The sequence below is a fragment of the Urocitellus parryii genome, chromosome 9 (genome assembly GCF_045843805.1).
Source record: "Urocitellus parryii isolate mUroPar1 chromosome 9, mUroPar1.hap1, whole genome shotgun sequence".
NCBI classification, from domain to species: Eukaryota; Metazoa; Chordata; class Mammalia; order Rodentia; family Sciuridae; genus Urocitellus; species Urocitellus parryii.
This window is the reverse complement of record NC_135539.1, coordinates 53,959,354-53,984,382: the sequence shown is the minus strand read 5'-3', so window position 1 is coordinate 53,984,382 and position 25,029 is coordinate 53,959,354. Positions and strand designations below refer to the sequence as shown.

The window sequence follows — 25,029 nt, the reverse complement described above, 5'->3', positions numbered from 1 at the left end:
TGTCTTGTTCTAAGCCTTTCCTAATGAAAACTGAATTCAATTTTCCTTTGACCCTTGCAAAAGACATTAGTCACTGTTTTTGAGTTTTTGTTTCATTGATTTTTGGCAAGAGGGGTAGTAATAAGTAGAAATAGAGAAACAGATCTAAGGCTGGGATATAACTCGTGGTATAGTGTTTGCCTAGCATGTGCAAGGCCCTGAGTTAGATCCACAGGAATGCAAACAAAACAAAACAAAACAGATCTAGAGAAGAAAATATGCTTGTGATCTTTATTCCCAGATCAAGGGTATGAAAGTAGTTGTAGACAGTGAAATAATAAATGGGTGTGCGCATGCATTCCAGTGAAATTTTTCAGGGTTGTCCCTTGATTTGCCAGTCTCTGTCATAGAATGACACGTTATAGAGTTGATCTTTTATGTAACTGTTTATTTGAAAGAATATCAATCATATATAAATGCAGAGAGGGTAGTTGATTGACCTCCCTTCCACAAACTCAGTATCAACCATCTACTATTATCAACACTTTGCTAAAATTTTGTATCATAGTGTTATGAGTTTAAGGAAAAAATTAAATAGGTAAAACTCTGAGTCACACTGATAAATTTTTGGGGGGAGGGGGTACTAGGGACTAAACCCAGGGCCTCATGCATCCTAAGCACATGCTATACCATGGATCTCTACTCCTAATCCCACTTAAAAATTTTTATTGCTTTTTTAATTTTACTTTCACCATTATTTTTCTTTGCAGATTTTCCTGTGTTTATGCTGAGGGACACTCAATTTTAATACATATTCATACCAGTTATTATGTTCATTATTATAGTTTTGTTGCTTTGAGTACATTCACTGCAACCTCATAAACTTAATATATTTTAGTAAATGATATTTTTGTGATAATCCTTGCCTATAACATGAAATCTTAGAGCTCTAAATACACACATATGCATTCATATGTACACATCTTTGATGAATCCAAGAAAACATCAAATATTTGCCTAATACATGTTTTATAGAACCCAAATACAGACAGAAAATTATGAAAATTTAAAGGCATAATTTATTTAAAAAAATTTTCCAAATACTAATTCTAGGAAATATAAAGGTAAATATTTCTGGCAGATATGATTCACCCCTTTATTATATTTCTTGATTTCTTACCTTTTGTTTAGTTCTTTGGAAGAAAATTCATTTTCTTTGCTGTGATATAACTTTTATGATTAATTTAGAAAATGTATTTGCCAAAAATTATAATGCTATGAAGATAAAAAGTAAGATTGATCTCCTTGAAATATTCATGTGAAACATACAAAGATGTATTGGGAAAGCTAAACATATCGTCATTTTCTCCCAAGCATGATAACATATAGAATATCATTTCATCATTAGAGTCATGTCTGCCTTTCTGTATATTATTACATTTTCAACAATCTGTTCTTACTTGAAACAACTAACACCATTGTGAAAATGAAGTAAAAGATAAAACAAATGAAGATAAAAAAGAGAATTCTCAATTTGATTCTCTCAATTTAATTTTCATTTTGTATTATACTCTGAGCTATGAAAAGCACATGTCACAACTATTTGTCTTCGAGGTAATAACATGACAAGGCTACTCCTTAATTATTGATCAACATATGGTCTGATGACCCCATGTAGAGATAAACTATTTATTTCTCCTCCCCTCCCCTTTTTTTTCATCTGTCTTTTTAACAGGATAAGTGAAGAACCAGTTCTGTAACCTGGATTGCCCAGGTGGTGGTGCAGAGCTGGTGTTTCAGCCATGTAGAGGCTAAATTAGTCTACCTTTGAGTGCCAGGTCAGGCAGTGATGGATGAGGCTGTCTTACCTGGTTAAAGAAATCAGTTCTGATTGCCTTCTAAGCCTGAGTACTATTGATATTATCTCAGGCCTTTCTGCCCTGGATCTTCAAGAAATAGAGCCAAATTGTTAATTCCCTGAATTCTCCTCTGCCATCCTGCTGAAATTTTCTTGGTAATTGCTAAGTCATCTTCCTTCTGACCCTCACGTGTTTTTCAAACAGGTAGTATTCCCAGGCCTGGAGATGTAAGCACTCACTTCCAACCCTCTGATCTCACTTCTTTTCCCTATTTCTGAGAGAGAGCCCTCACACCATTTGTTTCTTTTACAATCGTGGGCTGCGCTTTCACTAGAACATTCTTGTTTTCTAGTATTAGGAAAATTCTAATAAATTCTACCTGGTGCTAGATTGTTCTAATTGTATTGGTGATGGGTTGTATATCTGCATTTATCCATGGGAAGGGGTCTCAGCGAAGCTCATTGGTATAAATGTCTTAACTTCTGCTGTAAATGACTTTATATTTCCAGAAAATGATTTCAGTTGAGTTTAAAAGCTTACTCTCAGTTTCTTGACCTTTTTATAACCTCTGAATTTTAAAATGAGATGCTTGGTTATTCTGGTTCGTTTAGATTATTTATATTATCCGGAGCAAAATGATTTGACAAAAATTTCATCTGTTCAGATAAAAATGGAAACTTGAAACTTAGACTGTTCCCTAGTGGAAATACAGAAAAAAAAACCACAATTGAATATATAAACTTGGGAAAAATGAAAATTAGTAATGATTACTTTATTTAACTATTTTATCATTCACATTCTAGTGCTCACCATTGAAAATGACCTATATCCCAGAAGTTTTCTAGAATGCATAGGTATTTGGGTATGTAATATTCCCCTACCTCTAACTAACATTTTGTTTTTTTTGAATCTTCAAGGCTCCCCCAACAGGGATGTGGGACCTTCCCTGGGTCTGAAGAAGTCAAGCTCACTGGAGAGTCTGCAGACAGCAGTAGCTGAGGTGACTTTGAATGGGGATATTCCTTTCCATCGCCCACGGCCGCGCATAATCCGAGGAAGGGGATGCAATGAGAGCTTCAGAGCTGCTATTGACAAGTCTTATGATAAACCTGCCATCGATGATGATGATGAAGGCATGGAGACATGTAAGTTTATAATGGCTAAAGAATACCAGTTACAATTGGCTCCTTAGAGCTCTGGATCTTAAAGTGTGCTTCAGGCAACTCTTGGGGGTTCCTAACATTCTTCAAGGTGACCTCCCTGATCTAAACTATTTTCATAATAAAAAAAAAAAATGATTATTTCCCCTTTTACCCTCATTCTTTCTCAAGTATGGAGTGGGGTTTTCTAGGGACATATGTCATGTGATATTGCATTAGACTGAATGTAGTGTCAGATAGGATCATTTCTCTTCAGTTGGTGATAAAATGAAAATTTTGAAGAAAAATATAGAACAGCATTGTTCTCAGGTTCCTTTTAAATAACATAGTTATTTTTGTGAAAATGTAATTTTGATTACTATGAATTGATTTCTTGTTTTTTAATATTTTTATTTTTTGGCTTTCGGGATTGAACCAGAGCCCTTTACCATTAAGCTATATCCCCAGTCCGTTTTATGTCTTAATTTTGAGGCAGGATTTTCCTAAGTTGCCAAGTCTGGCCTAAAACTTTATGATCCTCCTGCGTTAGCTTCCCAAGAAGCTGGAATTACAGGTTTTCCCCACTGTACCCAACTTTTTAAAAATTTATATTCTAAAGCTGTCTCATTTTTACACCAATACATATTGGTAGGTATAAATCACGTACAGAAAAAATTGTTTGGAGTTCTTAATGATTTTTAGGGGTCTGAAGTTATCTCCAGACCCAAATGTTTGACAATAACTGCTGTATAGTGTCTATAAGGTAATAGTACCAGTGAAAATGAAAATGAAAGCACATTTTTGTTACTATTGCTTTACTTGAACTAAACTAGCAAAATTTATTTGTATATGTGTTTGTATTTCCAAATGACAAGATAGTTTAAGCCAAGTTGATTGAGATGGTTTTTTACTGAGGAAAAAAAATGCTTATTTTTTAAAAAAAAATGCTTCATGCAAGTTATACTTATCTTTCAACGTTTATTTTAAAAAAATAACCATTTCATTTATGATGGGTTAACTCTACTAATGTATTTACTTAGAAGGGAAAGGTCTTAGACATTTTTAACGGTAAAAGTTATTGATTAATTGATATTGTTCATACTAATAATTTACATTTCACTTTTCTTAAAGTTAAATGTGATTTTATCCATCTAACTCTTTCTTAGAGAAAAGTTGGAGGCCCTGAAGCCCAAAATTATTCCAGAGAGTAGAGATAATTTTTATGGATTGTAAATCACTTTCTTTTTAACATTTGTGTAAACCATTTCTTATCACACATGTCTAAGTAAGACTGTAGTGGGGAAAAATAATTTTAAATTAAAAAGAACACATTCTTAGGAGATTGAAAGCAAAATTATATAATTTTGCCTGTAACATACAAAGTGTTTGGGAAGATGAATATTTCTGCCATACTGTTACATGCAAATAAAACTTAGGAAAAGGATTGCTGCATTTTTCCCCACCTCTGCCTAATTCTTCATCTAAATCTGGACATTTTTTTTTCAATATAATCAGCCAATAGTTTCATATATATGCTGCCTATTCTTGCCAAATGAAGAACATATTTCCTATTTTAGCTGCCAATTCTGGTCTCCAAGATCCTGAGTCATAAGAGCTTTTGACCCTGTTGAGTTTTCTCTTTTTCTAATGATTTCTTGCCATATTAATCTGTATTACTTGACACTTAAAGATTTTACTTGTCTTTTCTGGGTTTAAACTTAATAAAAAATATAGTACTTTGGCTATATTTTAGCATGTATAGTTTATGTGGTTTTGAACTTTTTTCTTGTTCTGACTAAAGTGTTATTTAAGATCCCTGATAAAGTTCAGTTTTCTCATAAGTCACTCATTTTAAATAGGAGATTGAATACATGCTACATTTTGGTGTTAGCCAGCTTCATATTACTGTGATGAAACACCTGATGCATTTAACTCATACAAAGAAAAGGGTCATGTAATTCTCATTTTTGGAGGTTTCAGTCTGAGATTAGGTAGCCCTAGTGCTGTGAGCCTCTGGTGAGGATGCTGCATGTCAATGGTGGGGAGTGTGTAGTGGAGCAAACTGCTCACATCACGATTGTTGAAGGTGAAAGATACCAAGAGATTAGTTCACAATTGCCCTTGATGGCACACCCTCATACAGTCCCATATCTCAAAGGTTCTACTACCTCCCAATAGCACCACCTTGGGGACCATGCCATTAATAAATGAACCTTTGGAGGACATTCATGCATAGCAGTTCTTCATTCTACAGGGACAGCTTCCAGAGTTTTCCACTAGGATGGACAACTGCTTTTATCAGCATATATACTTTTCTTTTAAAATGTTAAATAGCATTTGTTTTGTTTTTTTATCATGGGGATTGAATTCAGGGTTATTTAACTACCAAGCTGAATGTACATCCATTTTCAATTTTTTTTGTTCTAAGACAGGGCCTCGGTAGTTGCTTAGAGCCTACTAGGTTGCTGAGGTTAGCCTTAAACTTGTGATTCTCCTGCCTCTGGCTTCTGAGTTGCCAGAATTACAGGTGTGCTCCACCACACCTTGATTAAATAACATATTCTTAATGGAAATAACATTCATTTACTTATCTCCAAATGAAAAACAAAAGAGGAAATAGACAAACATGCACTTCTGGATAAGAACTAGAAAAACACCTGTAGCAGATGCTCTAAAACATGCCACAAAATACTGTATTTTTCACAAGTCCTGTTGTTAATATTAATTCTCAGATCAGTCTGCTGCTGTTTAGATATGGCAAGCAAAAAAGCAACTATTATAAATTTCATTTACAGCTAATAATGTTGATATATTAATAGGTGGAATGAGGAATTTCAAAGAGGAATCCTATGCTAGTCTACAGTGTCCTAACAAGGTTGAGATTTGGGTCAAACTACTTAAACCCTTGAGCTTTAATTTCCTCATTTGTAAAACCGAAGATTTGGACAACAAGGTCACTGATTTTCAAACTGTGTGATGTGATCTCTGGTCAGGAGAGGTACTTCCTAATTTGGGGGCGTGGAGGAGGCCCTGAGCTTTATCCCACTACCTACCATTACCTCTCCTCTGCCTTAACAGTTGCTTTTTTTTTTTTTTTTTTTACTTACTTTTATGTGGTGCTGAGGATCTAACCTAGCACCTCTCACATGCTAGGCGAGTGCTCTACTGCTGAGCCACAACCCCAGCCCTAACAGTTGCTTTTGGTTTGCTTTTATGCATTAGAGTTCTTTGTAAATTTTAGATTTTAAAATCTGTGGTTTGCAGTTTTTAGGAGAAAATTTAACCAGTTCTTACTTAGGCAGTTTAGATTGTTTTTGAGGTTGCTTCTAGATTTAACGTTCCCTGATTATCTATACCCATTTTCTTGTCTACATATATCTTACCTGATAACCCCTCATACCTTCTGTGAGATCTGTTATAATCCTGCAATCTCTGGCCCAGGGCTGGTCAAATCAGAGGGTTTCATGAATGTCTGTCAAATCAGTGAGCAAGCTCTGGGCTAACTGCTGCTGGTGTGCAAGAAATGTGGGGGACAGAAAAAGACTTTCAATATGTTGTAATAGGTCATCAGTGACATTTCACTATACCTGTTGTATCCTACACTGGGCCTTGTATGTACAAGACCTTCACCATCTTAACAAACTTTCTTAAAAACAGACAAGCTGAGACTGCAGTTGTGGCTCAGTGGTGGAGCACTTGCCTCGCACGTGTGAGGTACTGGGTTCCATCCTCAAAACCACATAAAAATAAATAAAGGTTAAAAAAAAAAAAACAGACAAGCAAACAAATAATCAAGTGTGCCCTCAGTGCTGGTGGTCACGATGATGAGAGACAAAAATGCCTTTTATGCCTCAGGGTTGTGAGCAAGGCCAGCTGGCTCCATTAGCTCCTCCTCTGTTTTCCCAAGTGCCATCATTTTCATGTCTGTTCAGGCTTTTGCCACCTGCTCTGTACCCTTTCCATCACTGGACCCTGCTCTTGCAGTCTCACTTTTTCAGTCCTATGCCTCAGCAACGGGCCCTCCACTTTTTGCCCTCTGTGAGATACTGGGCCAGAAGGTTCTTGTTCTGTGCTGTGATTCAGTTCTGGTCACCTGTTGAAATTAAAACACCAAATCACCACTGTTCTGAAAAGAGGACCATTGTCTGAGGAGTCTTTTGGTTAGACAGACGTCTTCAAGGACGCAGTGCACCCTGCAAAATCTGTCCTGGAGAGTGGGCTCTTGTCGAAAAGCTACGAACAGGTAGTGGAGGACAGTTGGTGAGGAGCAGAAAGTCCCAGACTGATCCAGTCTCTTGTTTTCTACTGGTATGTTTCGTCTTTACTAGAGAGATGCACACAGAGGCATGGTTGATTGTTCTTGTCAACTGGGTCGAGCACATCCCCAGTGACTGCATTTCATGGCTCTGAACAGGCTTGCCTCTTTTCCACAGTGTTGAAATCATGGCAGAGGCACTACACTGGGGGCCAAGAGACTGGGGCGGGATCCATGTGGTATCTGGTATCTGTCATCTTCTGTAGCACTTACGTTCTTCCTGCAGAGATGGCAGAAGCCAGCGTTTGTGTCTCTCATTTAATCCATCTGGCCTCTCCATGTTGTGTGTGTCTGTCTGGATGGAGATGGAGCTTTGTATTCTGGGACCCATTATCTCTGAGGCCCTACCTGTGTTTGACAGGTCAGGGCATCTACAATCTACTCCTTCTTCTATGCAAATTATACGCCCAGCCTGGCTCTCAGCAAGCAGCTTCTGTATCCCCCACAATAAATCAGTTCTGTTGCTACCAAGAAAATGCATGCAGTAACATTGCTTTGTTTCCTTTTTTTTAAAAAAATAAATCTCTTTATTCATAATTAAAAATTGCCAGAAACTATAAGCCCTGTTATTAACTTAGTAACAGCTTTTTGGATTTGAGTTGATTAAACAGAACCAAATATCTCCTATTAATTGCAACTAGTGATTTTAAGATATGTCATATTCAGAACTTTAAATATGAAAAACTTTGTCTTGCAAAGATGGACATACTGCTTTCGAGTAGTTTGCCTTGTTTTTATATAGTTCTCTTAGGAGGTAGAAAAGCATTTCTCTAAAACATGCATAATTTATTCTTACAATATGAGATTGGAAGAAACTAAATTTACATTATTAAATCAGGTAATATGAGAACTACTAGGGGAATTTTGTTGTTTTATTAGCTACATAATAGCACATTGCATTTGATAACTTAAGATTTTTTTTTTTACTTCTCAGTATGCTGCCCCTTTTGTCATCAAATATTTGAAAAAAAAATACAAACTAAGTCTAATTTTATCAAAAGCAGAATCCATTTAGATTAAAATTACTATGAAAGAATTCAGGATATACATTCCAAAGTCAAAGCACTTTATTAATTACTCCCTTCAGTTAATCCATTTAGCAGTTAGTTGAATGTTCTGAAATGCTAAAAAAAAAAAAAAAAAAAAAAAAAAAAAAGAGAGAGAAAAGAAAGAAAAAGTAATATAGGGCCGGGTACAGTGGCACATGCCTGTAATCCCAGCGGCTCGGGAGGCTGTGACAGGAGAATCACAAGTTCAAAGCCAGCCTTAGCAACAGGGAGGCACTAAGCAACTCAGTGAGAATCTGTCTTTAAATAAAATACAAAATAGGGCTGGGATGTGTCTCAGTGGTCCACTACCCCTGCGTTGAATCTCCAGTACCAAAAAAAAAAAAAAAAAAAAAAAAAGAATAATATATACTATCATTTTATGCTAACTTGTATTTTTAAACATTACCTTCCATTTAAGAAAAGGAGCTTTGATTTTGTTTTTAGGAAGTTTCTGAATGCATCCTGCGTGTGTGTGTATGAAGTAGTGAAAGCTCTTCCTTAATATTTTTTCCAGATTAAAAGTAACTTAAGCTGAAATGCAGTGAAAAATTATATCTAAGGTGTGTGAATTATAGAATCTTCATTTATAGCCTTTTTTATTTAGAGGAAAATATTTAAATATTTGACCAAAATCACAGTTAGAATGCATCTTTTTTGGTTTACATTCCTGTGGTTTTCTAGAATATGTGAGCAATCTTCCAAATGGGATATCCCATTATGCTAAAACTACTTAAGTATTTAAGGATGTATTAATGAGACAGGGCACCTAGAGTCTGATATTTTGGCTGTAAGTTCCTGAGGGTCCAGGAGCAATCCAACCCAGTGGTAACCAACTCTTGGTAAGCTGTGTGGTTGAATGTAATGGTTGTTATGGCATCAAAGGGTGGGCCACCCACCCAGCCTTTGTGGACATCAGGTGGAGAAGGAAGTAGATGCAGATGTGGAGAAGGTTTCCCAGAGAGATATTGCTTCAGTACAGCACTACTGTTTGAGAGTCTTCAACTGGGTAAAGAGAGGCTATATAGAACATGTGGAATGGAGACCATCTCTAGATTTCTGTAGTTCCAAGCTCTCTTAGGATGGTGTATATGGTACCTGTGAGATCATAGTGAGGAATGAGATTTAAGATGTATGTATACAGCGGATCATAGCCTAATATAAATTGTTTACATTTTATCCTGAAAACCTTTAAAAGCTTTTGAAGAATTTAAAGTAAAAGAATATGACTTGGTGACCATTGATTTGAGGATGGATTATTGGGGGAAGGGAAAGCAAGTGGCAATGTTGGTGGCAAGAAGATCACTTATATAATAGTAATGGAATAATCTAGGTAAGTAATGATACTTGGCAGTGGAAGAGAAAAAGAAGAAACTGCATTTAAACACTTAGCATCGTACCCATAAAGATGGATGATGCTGATGTGATTTCTTTCATTAGCACTTCCAGGCTCAGAAAGTCGAAATTATTATCTCACTGTGTAACTACTCCATTACCAAGCATTCTTAATTTTTTCTCATGAAATCTATTTTTACTCCTTCTTTTCAATCTAGCCTTAACCCTCATTATTTAATATCTGAAGTTATTGTTAGGATTTCCTGACTGGTCCTCCTGCCTGTGTATTTGCTCAGGAAGCTCTGTAATTGCACACTTATTCTCACCATCCCTCCAGCAGGGTGGCTCCTTCTTGCTCACATCACACACGCTTCCTAAGTAGATCTTCTCACAGTCCCATGTACATGGCCTCAGCACCTCTGTGTGCATTTTACACTGTTTACACTATCCCTTAACGCTGTGCATTTTACACTTTTTCCTGAACAATCTAGTTTCCCCTTGACTTTCTAAAACCCTGGATTATATAAAGTGGCATCTGAGACTATTTAAATAGAGATTTTGTTTGTTTTGGGGGGTTGGGATCAAACCCAGGGCCTTTTTCATGCACAGCCAGTTCTCTTCCACTGAGCTATGCCCCAGCTAAAGTATTTTAACATAAAGAAATGACTGGAGATCCTCCAATATGAATTATATTTCATGGTAATTAAAAAATACTGGGGATTTAGGGAGACAGGAATTCTGATTTCTCAAAAAGGAAAAAACAAAGTAGGATTATTGATAGCTGTTCACTTTTGTATTATATCTGTATGTGTTTATATTGTTTGTTTCTAATCAGTGGACCTGAATCTCTTTAACACAATAAATAATGTTTTGTGTCTTGTTGACTTTAAACCCACTCCTTGCATAGAATAAAATTTTAAATGACAATTGCAGTAGAGTTATGGGTGTCATCATTTTCATTATTATGAACATTCCATTTGGTCTCAACTGTTGAAAGGAAAGCTTTCAAATACCACTATACATTGTCCCACTGGGCAGAAAACATCCTCAGTGTACCATCATTTAAATGTAAAAATCATTTGGGAACCAAAAGCAAATATGCAAGCATTCATAAAACTAAGGGTGTGACCTCCTTGTTCCTGTTCTGCAGCATTGTGTTGGAAGGGGGGAATGATACAGGTTACATCCTACCATTACCTTTAGGAGCTTTCTACCTAATTGATATGGGAGACTGGAATAGAGAGAAGTTTACAATGCCGAGTGAAAGTGAACAAAAGTGGCTTAGTAATAAGTCTTAAACCCTTTGGAAGAACAATCCTAGTGTTTTTGTCCCTCTACCCATATGTATTGAGAAATTATTTTTTTTTAATTTTTTTTATTGTTGGTTGTTCAAAACATTACATAGTTCTTGATATATCATATTTCACATTTTGATTCAAGTGGGTTATGAACTCCCATTTTACCCCGTATACAGCTTGCAGAATCACATCAGTTACACTTCCATTGGGAGTATTACTCTGCATTAAAAAATGACAAAATCATAGAATTTGGTGGGAAATGGATGGCATTAGAGCAGATTATGCTAAGCGAAGCTAGCCAAGCCCTAAAAAACAAATGCCAAATGTCTTCTTTGATATAAGGAGAGTAACTAAGAACAGACTAGGGAAGAAGAGCAGGAGAAGAAGACCAACATTAAACAAGGAGGAGAGATGGGAGGGAAAGGGAGAGAGAAGGGAAATTGCATGGAAATGGAAGGAGACCCTCAGGGTTATACAAAATTACATATATGAGAGATTATTTTAAAATTCAAGTCCAGAGCTGGGATTGTGGCTCAGTGATGGAGCACTTGCCTCGCAAATGTGAGGCACTGGGTTCAATCCTCAGCACCACATAAAAATAAATAAAAAAATAAAGATATTGTGCCCATGTATAACTAAAAAAAAGTTAAAAATAAAATGTAACAAGTCTAAATTAGAGTAGACCATCTTAGGGGTCATGAATTTGAATTTTTCTCCTATTTTGAAACTCCTTCTGTAGTGCCCTACTAAATATCAACTGATTTTTTCCTTCTCTATCTCCTTTCATGGTTATACACTTGGTTCTTCATCATATTAATTATTATTCCCACCCCATAATATTAGTATAAAAGGTTCTCAAGTTTTCATGTTTCATGCTGCTGCTGCTGCTGCTTCTTCTTCTTCTTCTTCTTATTATTATTATTATTATTATTATCATTATTATCATTATTACATTTGGCGTTCAGAAAAACCTGTTTCCCTTGCCAAGAGCTCAACATTCTGTGTTAAAAGTCAGAGTCCAGAACAGCAGATCCTGTTATTCGACACCATCTGTATCACTAGCTGTTCATTTCCTACTTCTTTCTTCCTTTTCCAAAGTCAAAATAATCAACTAAAATAAGAAGCAGAAATAATATTTATGTACCCAACATGCTCAGTTACTATGTAGGACTTTTGCAGTGTACTCTTATTGATTTTTATTACATTGTTATTTACCTATCATTAATGGATAGAAGTTGGTGATGCTCAGGAGGTTTTCTGAGTTCACTGAAATCTTCATTGTTGATGTCTTATTAATTTAATCCACTTTGAATTTTATTTTAAAATGGTACCCTGTGAGGACTATGAGTAATCCTGTGCAGAGTCTTCACACTTGGTTTTTAGTGTTCCAATGTAAATTGTTAATTACTAAAGAATCTGTTTCTACCATTACAGTTTTAAAATTCGTAGGGTACTTCTTTATAGAGAGCAAAAAAAGATAGCTTTTCATATTTTCAGCTCTTTGTTCATATGGTCATTTACTCAACAAATATTTACTGATGCTTCCTTATGCCTTGTCCTCGGAGGAAAGTACCTGTTGAGTAGTATGTAAAAAATAACGTTAGATTATCATTTTAATTTTGTATTTCTTTTGTTTATGCCTATTGAACATTTCACTTCCATCTAGAAAAGTTATCAGAACTGCCTAAAATGACATTAATTTCTAAATCTTACACTCATGATAAATAACTGTCGATACTGCACAATTGCTTTAAAGTTTGATTTAGACAGCGTACGTATTAGGATGCTTCCAGCTGCACTGAGTAGCACAGCTAACTCAGGTGAACTTAAACTGTAAGGAAATGCATTGTCTTCTGAGTTTTAGAGTTGGGCATATCAGGGTTTATATTCCAGCAGTGTCATCAAAGACCCAATATTTTTGTGCCCCTTCTGTTCTGCTATTCCTAATTTAACCTATGGGCCTGGTAATTTCAGCAGTCAAGAACTTTTTACTTTCTTGTCCAATTGAGGAAGTAAGTTGTGGCTCCTAGCATAGAATATGTTCATTTAGTTTGCTGGGATCAATCTTGTTCTAATACCCTTGCACTAACAAGTTCATAGGAGGATGACATCCATTGGTTAGTTTAAATTTAATGAATTTACTCCTGGAGCTATGTCACAGTCCTGAACTCAATCAGAGTTCCACTGGGAAGAAGAAAGGGAGAAATGCATTTGGATAAGCAACAGAGATCATTACAGTATCAACGATAGCATCACTTCTCAATGGGGGGAACTCTCTAATGTCCCTATGGCTTGGAGTCAACTTTTTGACAGTAAAATATTTGGAATGACTAGATAAATGTATTCTATTGATGGAAGAAACTGTCGAACTTCACTTGAAACCCAATACCATTTTTTGCATAATCATTAATACCTAAGTGCCCAATCTTTTCCAAATTTCTTGGAGGCCCAGTCCTAACATGATACCTTTCAGAATTGAGTAGCTTAATTTGTAACATGGACTAGAATTTTAATTGAGCTAGATTTGCATCTGTTGAAAACATGATAATTAGGTATGTCTTAATTGCAGAATGACTGCACTGCATGAAAGAGAAATAAGCAGCTTCACACTTTACCTTCTTTAAAAAAAGAAACTTGAAAATATCTGTCTTTATAGGTAATCACATGGGAAAGTAGCTGAGAGTTCAGTGCACAGAGCAGGTTAAAACAGGCAGAAATGTTGTCAAAAATAGACATTTCTATTTGTTTGGAAGGAGATAATCATCTTTCTTTGTTCATGGTGTCTGCAAAAGGAAAGCAAATAATCTGTAAAGATGAACAAAATTAAAGTGGAAAACATCAAAATTTATATATAGCATTTAAAATAGTAAATTATCCAAATGTAAGTTTATGATTAGTTCTTGCATTGTAATTTAATGTATGAACACAATAGATCAAGTCATTTACTGCGGATATATTACTGGTACTTTTCTTAGTTGAAAAATTGTTTACATGAATATTTTTTTCTACTTAAGGGAATAAGAATATTTTATCGCCCTCATTATAAAGATAGTATTAAATGTACAAAGATTGGTTTTGAAACTTAGAATCTGACTAGCTTATTAGTGACTTTAAATATATATATATATATATATATATATATATTTATTAAACGCATGTAACCAATTTATTTGAGCTTTTAAAAAGCCAGAGTAGTTTTACGTAAATGATTCTTATTTTTCTCTATCAAATAATATCTGAGTTTGAAGTATATATAATGTGATAGTATAAAAGAACATCTTATGTTTGTACATATGAAACTCCATATTGCTAAATATTTTTAATTAGTTGGCATTCATAGGAATTAGTTAGATCAGTACATGCCCCCCCCCAGTAGAGTTTCTGTGATAATGTATTATCTAAATTAGAACAAGCATAAAGAATCCTCAAATGTGCAAGTATCATTTTAAACAGTCCACTTGCTTCAGGCAGTAAAGTGAGGTAGGAGTTTTCATTTAAAATGTGGTTACAAAACACAAAGTTAATAAATGATTTAATACTTTTTCTATTTCACCCAATTTAGGAAATAAGTTGCATTACATATACCAGAAAATTATTGTGAATATGAAAAGAATTGGCAACAAACATGACTTCAGCATATAGTGAGTTGTGAAGGCACTGCATTTATTCTGTTAGGGAGCCAAGAGCAGACATATGCCCCTTGAACTCCTGCCAAAACTATTAGGCAGAAAACTAACAGAATCGCTACTGATACTTCCATTCATGATTTATGATAATGGTTGCTGTGGAAGACTAAGTCATTTACATTTATTGAGCTCGTTTTTTTGTTTATAGTTTCAGACATTGTAGAGGATTGTAAAATCCTTTAGAGGATATGTATAGTACTAACAATAATAGCATAAAAATATACCAGAAACCAATTGGAATTTCACTGCCTACAATGGATGTTCCTGGTGTTGCTGTAGTTGGGTTGAGGTAGCCTTGTTAGGCTTGATTATGGGAGAGGGGGCATTTTCCTGAAGATAGAGAAATGATGATATTCAGAAATCTGACAAAACTTTCATTGGGAAAGGGCACTGTCCAGATTTTACTAGTCATTTTTTATTTCCATGGGCATTTATTTGCAGCTGCTGTCTGCCTATTAGATCTCATTTCTAGAGTCTGGAGAATGGGAAACAGACATAGATGAGAAGTGCAATAATAAAAAAATTGTACAAAGAGCTCTAGGAATATAAGCAAAAGGTGGCTTTTCTGTAGGAGTTATAGAACATTGACTGACATACATTTAGCTCACTTGAGTATAGTAATAGGCCTCAGTTTTTCAGCTTTATAGTGATTTGGTCAATTATTTTGAATTTGGGGGTCATACCCAAATAGGATTGAAGTAGTGGACAGTAGGCAAATAGAACACAGCCAAGCTTGAGGGTATTAGGCAGGATGCTGCAACCCTGCTTAAAGTATATTTGAATTTTCTTGGGGGAACTCCCCTTTGAAAAGACTATACATAATTGGCAAGCCCTTGGATCAATTGGCCAAGATTTTCTTTGCCTACTCTGTGTATACCAGAAATAATTACTACCTTAATTCAGTGTATGTATTTTCACTGGGTCCATCTGAAAGTAGTAACTGCCTTCCTCTGCCAAACTTGCACAATTACTTTTTATATAGTAATTGATAGAAAGGAAAAGAAGCAAATTTTCCAACAGCCATCATGCCCTTTGGAGGAGGGTGACTCATATTAGATCCCCCAGTATAAGGGAAGACCAAAGTCATCAATATGGGTTAGATAGCTGGCCTATAGTCCTGTGCTCATTAGATCTAGCTTCCTGAATAAGTTCGTCAATAGAGCCACAAGTCACAGCATTAAATGTCCACATGGGATTGGCAACAGGTTTTTGAAATGCAGTGCTGACTCCTGGAGTTATCTTTTGGGCAGACTGTGTAGTGACTGGATGATAGATCACCCAAATACATGCTGTATGAAGCATGGAATTGAGCAGGCACACACAGAGTTGATCTAAGAAATGCATGAAGGTCTTGCACTGTACAAATGTACAGTGATATCATAGTAGATACAGTAGTCCCAGACTGTGAAGGTGCTGCTGCCAAATGAAAGAGGTTGGTTTAAATGACCTCCAAAGAACCTTCCAGATTTAGACACAGTGATGTTTTTACTCTTTGGCTGTACACAGGGCATGACCTGCTGGGATAGAAAATATGTTGGCTCATGTTTTTAACCAAATGTGTCAAGCAAAAGAATAGTACACCTTTGTTTTTTATGTTATTCTAAAGTAGCTCACATCTTTTTAAAAAAAACAAAACTATACTGCTTGGCCATGACTGTGCTATCAGCTGATAATCTTAGATTTGTGAGGATTTAATAACAGAAAACAAAAATATTGGATCTATGTTAGCTAGTTCAATTCCCTTAATACTTTGTTTTGGTAATTCAAGTGCTCCTTGGTTGGTTGAAAGGCAAGACCAAATTTCACTTGATGAGATATTAAGGTTAGGTCCTTGCAAAAGTTTGAGATAAAGTCCTCACTGTCCTATTTAATTCTGTGTTATTAGAAACTCAAAGTGAGTTGTGCTTTATTTGTTGATGCTGCAAAAAAATGACCTTGGAATTCAAGAAGTAATGAAGATGCCATAGTTCTGAATGTATTTAGAAAATAATCTTAGGCAGCCAATCTCAGAAAAGATTGCTGAGAATGACTGTTACTATATGCATCTATGCTTTTCACATATTTTATACTTGTATGGGTGCATTATAATTATATATATATATATATATATATATATATATATATATATAATGGTGATATTCATTCATACATACTCATACATATACACAATATAACAATATGATTTGGGCAATATCATTTCCCAAATCATATTGGTAGAGAAATTCTTAAAGTTCTTTCAGTAGGTAGGAACCTACTTCAGTTATTTGCCACTTTTTTCAAATGTAAAAAGTTTGAACTGCCCTTGTTTCAAATGTTTAAAATATGGGCTAAAGAGAAGAACATTGTTATCACTATAGCTTTTATCTGCAAAATATGAAGAAGTGAGGGATATTGATTTATTGATTTTCATGGCTTCATCCCCTTCTTTTTAGCTGCCCTTATGCAGATAACCATGCAAAATTATTGAGAATTAGAACCTGTAGTACATATAGTAGCATTTACTAATGATGTTAGCAATAACAATATAAAGAAATGTTACAGAGGCCTTGAGGATCTGTGGTTGTTATGAACCAAAAAATTCACTCCTTGGTGTCCAGAAATCATAAATGGAACTGTTTGGAAGCCTGAGGAAAGAAATCCAGTGCTAACAATAGTGTGCTTTTCCAAATTAATGAAGGACCAGGATGTGTCTACACTGCTTTAATTGAGAAGAAAGGAAGCACTTGGGGAAGGAAACTTTCTTTCCTTTCTTTCCTTTCTTTCCTTTCTTTCCTTTCTTTCTTTCTTTCTTTCTTTCTTTCTTTCTTTCTTTCTTTCTTTCTTTCTTTCTCTCTCTCTCTTTCTCTCTTTCTCTTTCTCTCTCTCTTTCTCTCTCTCTCTCTTTCTTTCTCTCTCTCTTTCTCTCTTTCTCTCTCTCTTTCTCTCTCTCTCTCTCTCTCTCTCTCTCTCTCTCTCTCTCTCTTCCTTCCTTCCTTCCTTCCTTCCTTCCTTCCTTCCTTCCTTCCTTCCTTTCTTTCTTTCTTTCTTTCTCTCTTTCTTTCTCTCTTTCTCTCTTTCTCTCTTTCTTTCTTTCTTTCCACTATTAGTGCAAAGACCCTGAGAGGTCTGTGCTGTATAAGGAGGGTTGAAATCCTCCCCTGCTACATGCTGTGTAGCAACCAGGGTGTTACTGTGCATATAGAACCATCTAGCTATCTAGCCAGGAAGCTGTTTCTGTCTTGCTATTGGTGCGTCCTCTATATGTAACAGACATGTGTGCATGGGACTAATCCATATTTCCTTCTAATTCTACTCAACATTAAATAGTGTTGCAATCTAAGCTGAGGGCCGAAACCATTTTGCTGTAGAAAATGTGGGAAAGTAAAGTTCTCAAACATTTTTGCCTACTTATTTTTGTGGCTGTATTCACCATATTCCTTATCTTTATTTTATTTTTCTGTCCAGTGGAAGAAGACACAGAAGAAAGTTCACGATCAGGGAGAGAATCAGTTTCCACAGCCAGTGATCAGCCTTCGCACTCTCTGGAGAGACAAATGAATGGGAACCAAGAAAAAGGGGACAAGACTGATAGGAAAAAGGATAAAACTGGAAAAGAGAAGAAAAAAGATAGAGAAAAGGAAAAGGATAAAATGAAAGCCAAGAAGGGAATGCTGAAGGGTTTGGGAGACATGTTCAGGTAAGTCTTTGCCACCATCAACCAGAGCACCCTTAGATATACAGTCATGTGCCACTTAACAGTAAGGATACCTTCTGAGAAGTGGTGGTTTCATCATTGTGCAAACATCTTGGAACTTATGTGGTATAGCCTACCGCATGCTCGGCTATGTGGTATATGCTGTTATGTGTGGTCCGTGGTTTACCAAAATGTTAGGTGTCACATGACTGTATATGACTGTCAGGTTTAAATAAAAAACACAAGAAGCACAGATTTGAAAACAGTATCTTTGAAGTCAACCGAAATTCTTTTATCATTTCCAGTCTTAGCTGCTGCATTTCTATTTTTTTTAAGGATTTTGCTTTAGTTATTTCAGCAGCCTTCAACATTGATATCTTGCCAACCATGTAAATAACCCTGGAGAAGAAAGAGGGAGTCCTCTATGTCTTCACTCTGTACAAGAGGAAGAGGCCCATTGAAACAAAGGGCTATTAAAGCAGTGTTTGTTCTTTTTTTGTGTGTGGGAACAATGGTTCATTATTTAAATTTAACACAGAGCTCAAGTTAGTGGTAGCATTTAAAGGTTCATTAATAACAAGTGTAATAAAAAAACGTTACAGATAGAGCTTCAATTAAGCTGTGTTGATTAATTTAATACTTATTACTTTAGTCTGTAAAGATTTCATTAAATGTAGTTTCTGCCTGTTTCTTGACAGTTGTTTTTGTGTCCCTAAATTATACTCTAGGATTACTTAGCATATCATTTTTTACAAATCATTGCTATACAATAAAAGTGACAAGTTGTTCAGAAGTTTCACTGAAACTCCCCCATAAATGTTCATCTAAGGTGATTTATAATATTCAGGCATTTAATGTTAAATATAAAGATTGCTCGATTGTTCCATAAATTGAAGCCCTAAACATATCAAGATGATGGTTTAAAATTGAAAACATACAACACAGCCTCTTGACTTTTCAAAAAGTAGATATCCTACATTCTTTTAACTTGTTTTTAATTGCAAAATGTGAACAAGAGTTTTTATTTTCATGGAATTCTCTGATTTACGATCCTTAGGTTGACCTCAATAACTCAGGGTGTTATAGATAGGTCAGGTCTGGAAAGTTGAGGAATCAGGGCTCAGCTGGAAGGTTAGGCAACACAGCAGTTGTGTTCTGTAGATGTATTTAAGTCAAGTGCATGGAAGAAGGAAACTATAGATTCACATTAAACAAAAATCTAGCCTGTTCACAGTATTATCTTTAGTTTAAAATAGGATTCATTTCTCTCCCCGAAGATTCAGAGCAGTGGTATCTTCATCGTTCTTCATTAGACTTTTTCTTGTTTATATACTGCTCCTTCCAAATCCATTTTCAGTCAAATCATCTTTCTTCATTATATTCCATGTCCAAAAATATTTACAGAATGAAATAGCTCTTACTGCCACTTTGTTTCAGCTCCTGTGTTAGCCAGGGGGCTTTTCTTTCCACATATGCAATCTGACAGCTCAGAAACTAGCACCTATACAATGCACAGACATAAGGCTGCTGTCCATTAATTAAAATTTAAGGAATTTGTGCTACTGTCTTCTTTAAATTAGAGAATAATAGATGGAAGGGAACCTCCTGTAAGAATGCAGCATAGTCACATTTCCAGGGCTCTCTTGAAGGCATATTGAAAACTAATGGCTTGTTAGTTTTCATTCATCAACCAACATTTATCTGGACTTGATATAATGTAATGGGTAAACAAACTTCCAGTCTTTTGGGATTACATTAATTATAAATCATCTTTGTCTGCAATTTGCAACTTCAATGGTAGACTTACAATTTGGGGCCAGAGGAGTAGGCTGTGGGCAAAATGTATATTGTTTTAAAGGGACGGTGAACACTTCCTGACCCTCTTTTTCTTAAATGGCCAGCAGAACATTATATGATATTTTCTCTAGGTCTAAATCCATAAACTTTACCTATAATCTGTAAAGAAAGCCAGCCTTGTAGTAAAAAAAAAAAAAATTGACCCATTTATAACTTCAAAAACCTGTTTACTCTTGGGCTGGGGTTGTGGCTCAGAGGTAGAGTGCTTGCCTAGTATGCATGAGGCTAATATTTTTCCAGTATTTAACAATGGCTGGTAAGAAAATCATAGATATCTAAACTTCTCTGGATACTTGGAATCAGTGGTTTGCTAAAGTCAGCCCACATTTATTTATGGGAGCAGTTTTTATAAATTTTGCAAATCATTGTTAAGCCTAACCCTTATTTAAAATTAAGTAGATCGTATAAAAATCAGAAATAATTAATATTCAAAATTCATCATTTCCTAATTACTTTTACCATACTATGATCCCAGCTTCTGAGATGATCTACACCTGCTGTATGGGCATATGTTAATACTGCACACTGGTGATTACTGTCCTGCTCTTCCCAGCACTGTGTCCAGTGATGACATACTGGTAGCTTAAAATCAGCATGGAGAAAGGATTTACACCAGGGAAGTCTATGAATTCTAGGAAACAGAACTTAGATCTCTCAGGAGAACAGCATGCTGCCACATGGTGGGGAATGGAAGAACTGAGCAGAGTCCCAGTGTCTTGTCTAGAACCCTTGCTTGTGACTGCATTCTATCTGATCACAAGCCTCAGCCCTGTAGGACTAAAGTTTGCCAAACTATGCTCCTTGAAAATGAATTGAGCATTATCTATTAAACATAAAAGAAGTTTTTTTCTTTCTTTTTTTGTTGGCTTGCAGTTCTGGCTTCCTAGCATTATTATATGTCATTACTATTTAAGTGTTGTTAGATTGTTAAAAACATTTTTAAACAGTCTTTCATACCTGGATCTGATTATTTGAGACCACCCCTCTAGTTGATTCTTTTTATGTTTTGTTCTTTTTAAAACAACATAGTCGAAGATAGTAAAATTTTAAAATTAGTTTCTTCCTTTCTCTTTGTTCTTTTGAGGAGAATAGGATGTGATTTTCTTACAGTGGTGCTTTGAAATAGCTCAATCAAAATGTGTATATGCATGAACGTTTCTTTCTATAGTTCATAAGAGGTGCTGCTATGATGGGCTGGGCAGGGACTAGGCAGTGGTGTGTCTGTGATTATTGTTTTTCTTTTGTGGCTCACATAACAAAAAGAAAAGTGTTAGGTGCTTTAGATTTTGGGAGTCTAGCTTTCTAGATAAATGTGTCAGTGTATAAGCCTTTTCTTTTTAGTCGGCTTGACAAAGTCATGTTTTCCTTCAAAACCAGGCTCACTCCTCCACTGTCCATCCTGTTTCTCTCATCATGTGCATGTACACACAGATGCATGCATGCACATGTACACACACACACACACACACACACACTCACCCTGTTCCTACTTCTGCAGGTTATCTGACATTTTTTGTTAAATACAATGAGGGCCAAACAGAAAGACAATATTTTAAAAAACTTACTAAAGGAAGTTAATGGTCCATTGAGGAGGTATTTTTAGTCATTGGCATATACAGATGGCATGGTTTTCTATTTCACACACTGAATGGTAGTCACAAAAATAACTTAATTATTGATAAATAGCTCTAGGAAAGAATGTTGTGACTCCTATGAATCCTTCTTCTGTGTATAAATTATGGAGTATATGAAGGGCAAAAGCTGCCTTAATGCAAGTTTTAAATCACAAATTTAAATATATAAGGAATCAAATAACAAATGCAAAGGGACGCATGTTTGTATTAATTTATCCTTGTACATATTGCATCTTCTTTGGCACACAAGGAACTCCCATTGCCTTAATTAAACTGGCTTTGTATCTAAGAAACCTGAGTGTGCTTACAAACGGGTAAACATAACTTGTGAATGCAACCAGTCTGCATGTGAACCGTAGAGCAGGGGAAGGTCTGGAATTTTGAGTCTTTGTACATATTTGAGGCTCAGATGTGTGGCTATTCAAATTTCATACTATAAAATATTTCTGAGAATTCTGCTATTGTATGAGGTTGTCTGTGAAGAGGTAACTCAATATTTATTTTAGATGAGGGAGATAGGTATAATGATTTAAATGTACATTTTTAAAGGAAAGCTAGAGCATTTTTAAGCACATGTTTTGGTCTTAGTTTCCATCGCCAAATAGAAATGATCAACATGATCATAAAATCCTGCCTTCTCAGATATTAAGACTTTTTAAAAATTATGAGCTTTTTTTTTTAAAGCTTTGGAGTAAGTGCAATTTGAAACTGCTTTGGTATAAAATTGGAACTATTATCATTTGAATGTCAGAGAATTGCATGTACCCTGAAACTGAAGGTTCTTAGAAGTAACCTGTCTATGTTACAGCTTTATTCCTTGCTGTAGTCTGTATGTAGTAGTTAAGAACTGATTTCTGGGGGAAGCTAAAGCAAGAGTAATGTTGCAATATTACCATTAAAACAGAATCTTCCAGTTACACATTCAAAATAATTCCCCTGGCCCCTGCCACATTGTTTTATTAAGTTCTGTAAGAGGAAATAGATAACTTGGTCTGAAACCTCATTTGGTTGAAATCAGATATACCTCTTTTAAAGATGTAATCATTTTCAGAATATAAGGAACATGCTCAGGTATTATAACTTCACTACTATTTGGGTGGCACATCTCAGGTTTGAGAGAATAGCAAACACGTGTTATTTTTGCTTCCTTACTCGTGCTTACTAACTGTGTCTGTACCGTGTTTCTCGTTTAGCCTTGCCAAACTGAAGCCTGAGAAGAGATGAACAACAAACCAGATTCAAAAATGTCATGAGCAGCACGTGTTACACAGTTGTTTTTTTTTTAAACAAACAATAAATTTACTTTCAATGAATTTTGTTGACGAATTTTGTTTACGACATCAGCAGTTTTGATGGTTTGGTAATTTCCATATTAATCAATTTGGAACTTTTTTATCATGATTTCAAGCTTGGGGGTTTAAATGACTGCTTCAAAAGGCAGAGACAAGTTTTTTTCCTATGTATTTTAAGTCAGCCCCTTAAAATCATATCTTAGTGGAAAACCATAGTCCTGGCTGCTGGCGTATTCAGAAATCATCAGCATACACCATTTGGATGTCAGAACCAGTGCTTTCAAGATTATTCAAAGTATCACCACTGGTTTGGTTTCCTGTGTAACATGGTGGCTTGGGAACACAGACAGGCAGAGAATAGAGGCAATGAGATATGTGGGTTGCAGAGGTCACCCATCCAGGTTGAAAGGCAAGAGAACACAGATCAGTGACCAAATGGTCCAGTCTAAAGGCATCTTTTTTGACCAAATTTATTCCCTCTATGCATTATAAAGTTTAGACAAAAAACAAGGGGTTGAGAAAATAAATCTCTTTGTTCTGGGATGGCTGAACCAGCAACTTCTGCCAGTGCATAAAAGTAGAGCTACTTTGGCAAATAGTAATCCCAAGGTCTGCTGAGACTGTAAGTCATGAAGTGCACCCTCTTTTATGGATATTTCTGGAAAGAGTCTGCCTGACCAAGTGTTTCAATTTCACATCCAAAGGCTAGTTACTGTAGGTGGAGTTTAGACTACCCTTACTGTGGGAGAAAGTTCCCTGCCTTGGAAGAAGCCGTAACTCACAATCCCTCCATTATTCGTGGCCCCTTGGGATTTCAAAGACTTTCTAGTTAGCTCTGTTTCCTGAGAATGTTAGCATCCTAATTAAAAATAAATGTGAAAAAGAAAACCATTTAATAAGGGGTCTTATGGAATTGGGCTGAGTGTGTGTGAGAAGGATTTAACTCGGTTCAGACTGGGCCGTGGTTTGCAGTCCCACCCTCATCCCACTCCATGGTGGGGAAAATCCTCACCTCACCTGTATTCAAAGGAGATACACATGAATCTGCTCATTTGCTCATGTCAGAAATATCAGGACCTGGAGTTCTTTATGACTTGGATTTAATTTCCATGTAGGTTAATGTGGCCAGTTTCACATTGGTAAGATTGAATGGCATCCTATGCAATCTGCTGGGGATATCAGGAATGCAGTTAAAATAAGCATATAGAAGACTCTGCCTCTCTAAATGAAACCAAAGGGCAGTACTTTGTAATGAAGAAAGAACTCTAAGTAAATTTTGCATAATTTCATTTGTCTTCTTATTTGTTACCTGGACAAAGCATAGCTCTGTTTGATAAATGCCCATCCTGGGAGGTTTCCTTGGACTATGTTTTGAATTTGTAAATCCCAAGGGCTTAATGTATGCATCTTTTGATTTGAATCGAAACGGAGGTCCCCCCCCACCACACACACACACACCCTTTTTTCTAACACTGGAAAATAAGTGTCAGACTGACCTGATAGCAAAGACAAGTTCTGGGATAGCTGATATCATATTTTCAAGTATGCTCTTCCTTGTTAGCACTTTTAAATAGAGACCCCCTGACATCTAGAGCACGGAAACTGACTGCAAAGGACGCCAGAGGATGCACAGAGCATGACGGCTGCGCCTTTCTAAGACCTTTCCTGACGTTCTTTAACGTTTCTTTTCCTCAGGCCTGTGGCGTGAATATAGAAGGCAAGTGTCAAGGATGACACTTGCTTTATAGTCTCTGTAAAGCAAACCTTTTCGTAAAAGAAATTTTTGACAGTTCCGAGATGCTAAGTCAATTTCAATTCCAGATTGTGTAGAAATGGAATCTTTTTTTATTTCCCTGCAATTGATGTGAAAATTGAAGGCTAGTGACTATTCAGTTTCTAATAACATAGGGTAAATA

General features: G+C 35.9%; 1 protein-coding gene across 15 annotated transcripts in view; it reads left to right on the top strand.

Moving 5' to 3' along the window:
- Pard3 (par-3 family cell polarity regulator) overlaps positions 1-25,029 on the top strand; it is a 656,694-nt gene that overhangs the window by 439,090 nt on the left and 192,575 nt on the right. For 12 of the 15 annotated variants that reach the window (XM_077803009.1, XM_077803007.1, XM_077803013.1 and 9 more), the window contains 2 exons: positions 2,756-2,983; positions 18,102-18,333. In XM_077803009.1, coding sequence (XP_077659135.1) covers positions 2,756-2,983; positions 18,102-18,333 — 460 coding nt within the window. Of the gene's footprint in view, positions 1-2,755; positions 2,984-18,101; positions 18,334-23,014; positions 23,096-25,029 lie in introns of those variants that run through there. The other 3 variants (XM_077803016.1, XM_077803015.1, XM_077803014.1) reach the window with 1 other exon arrangement.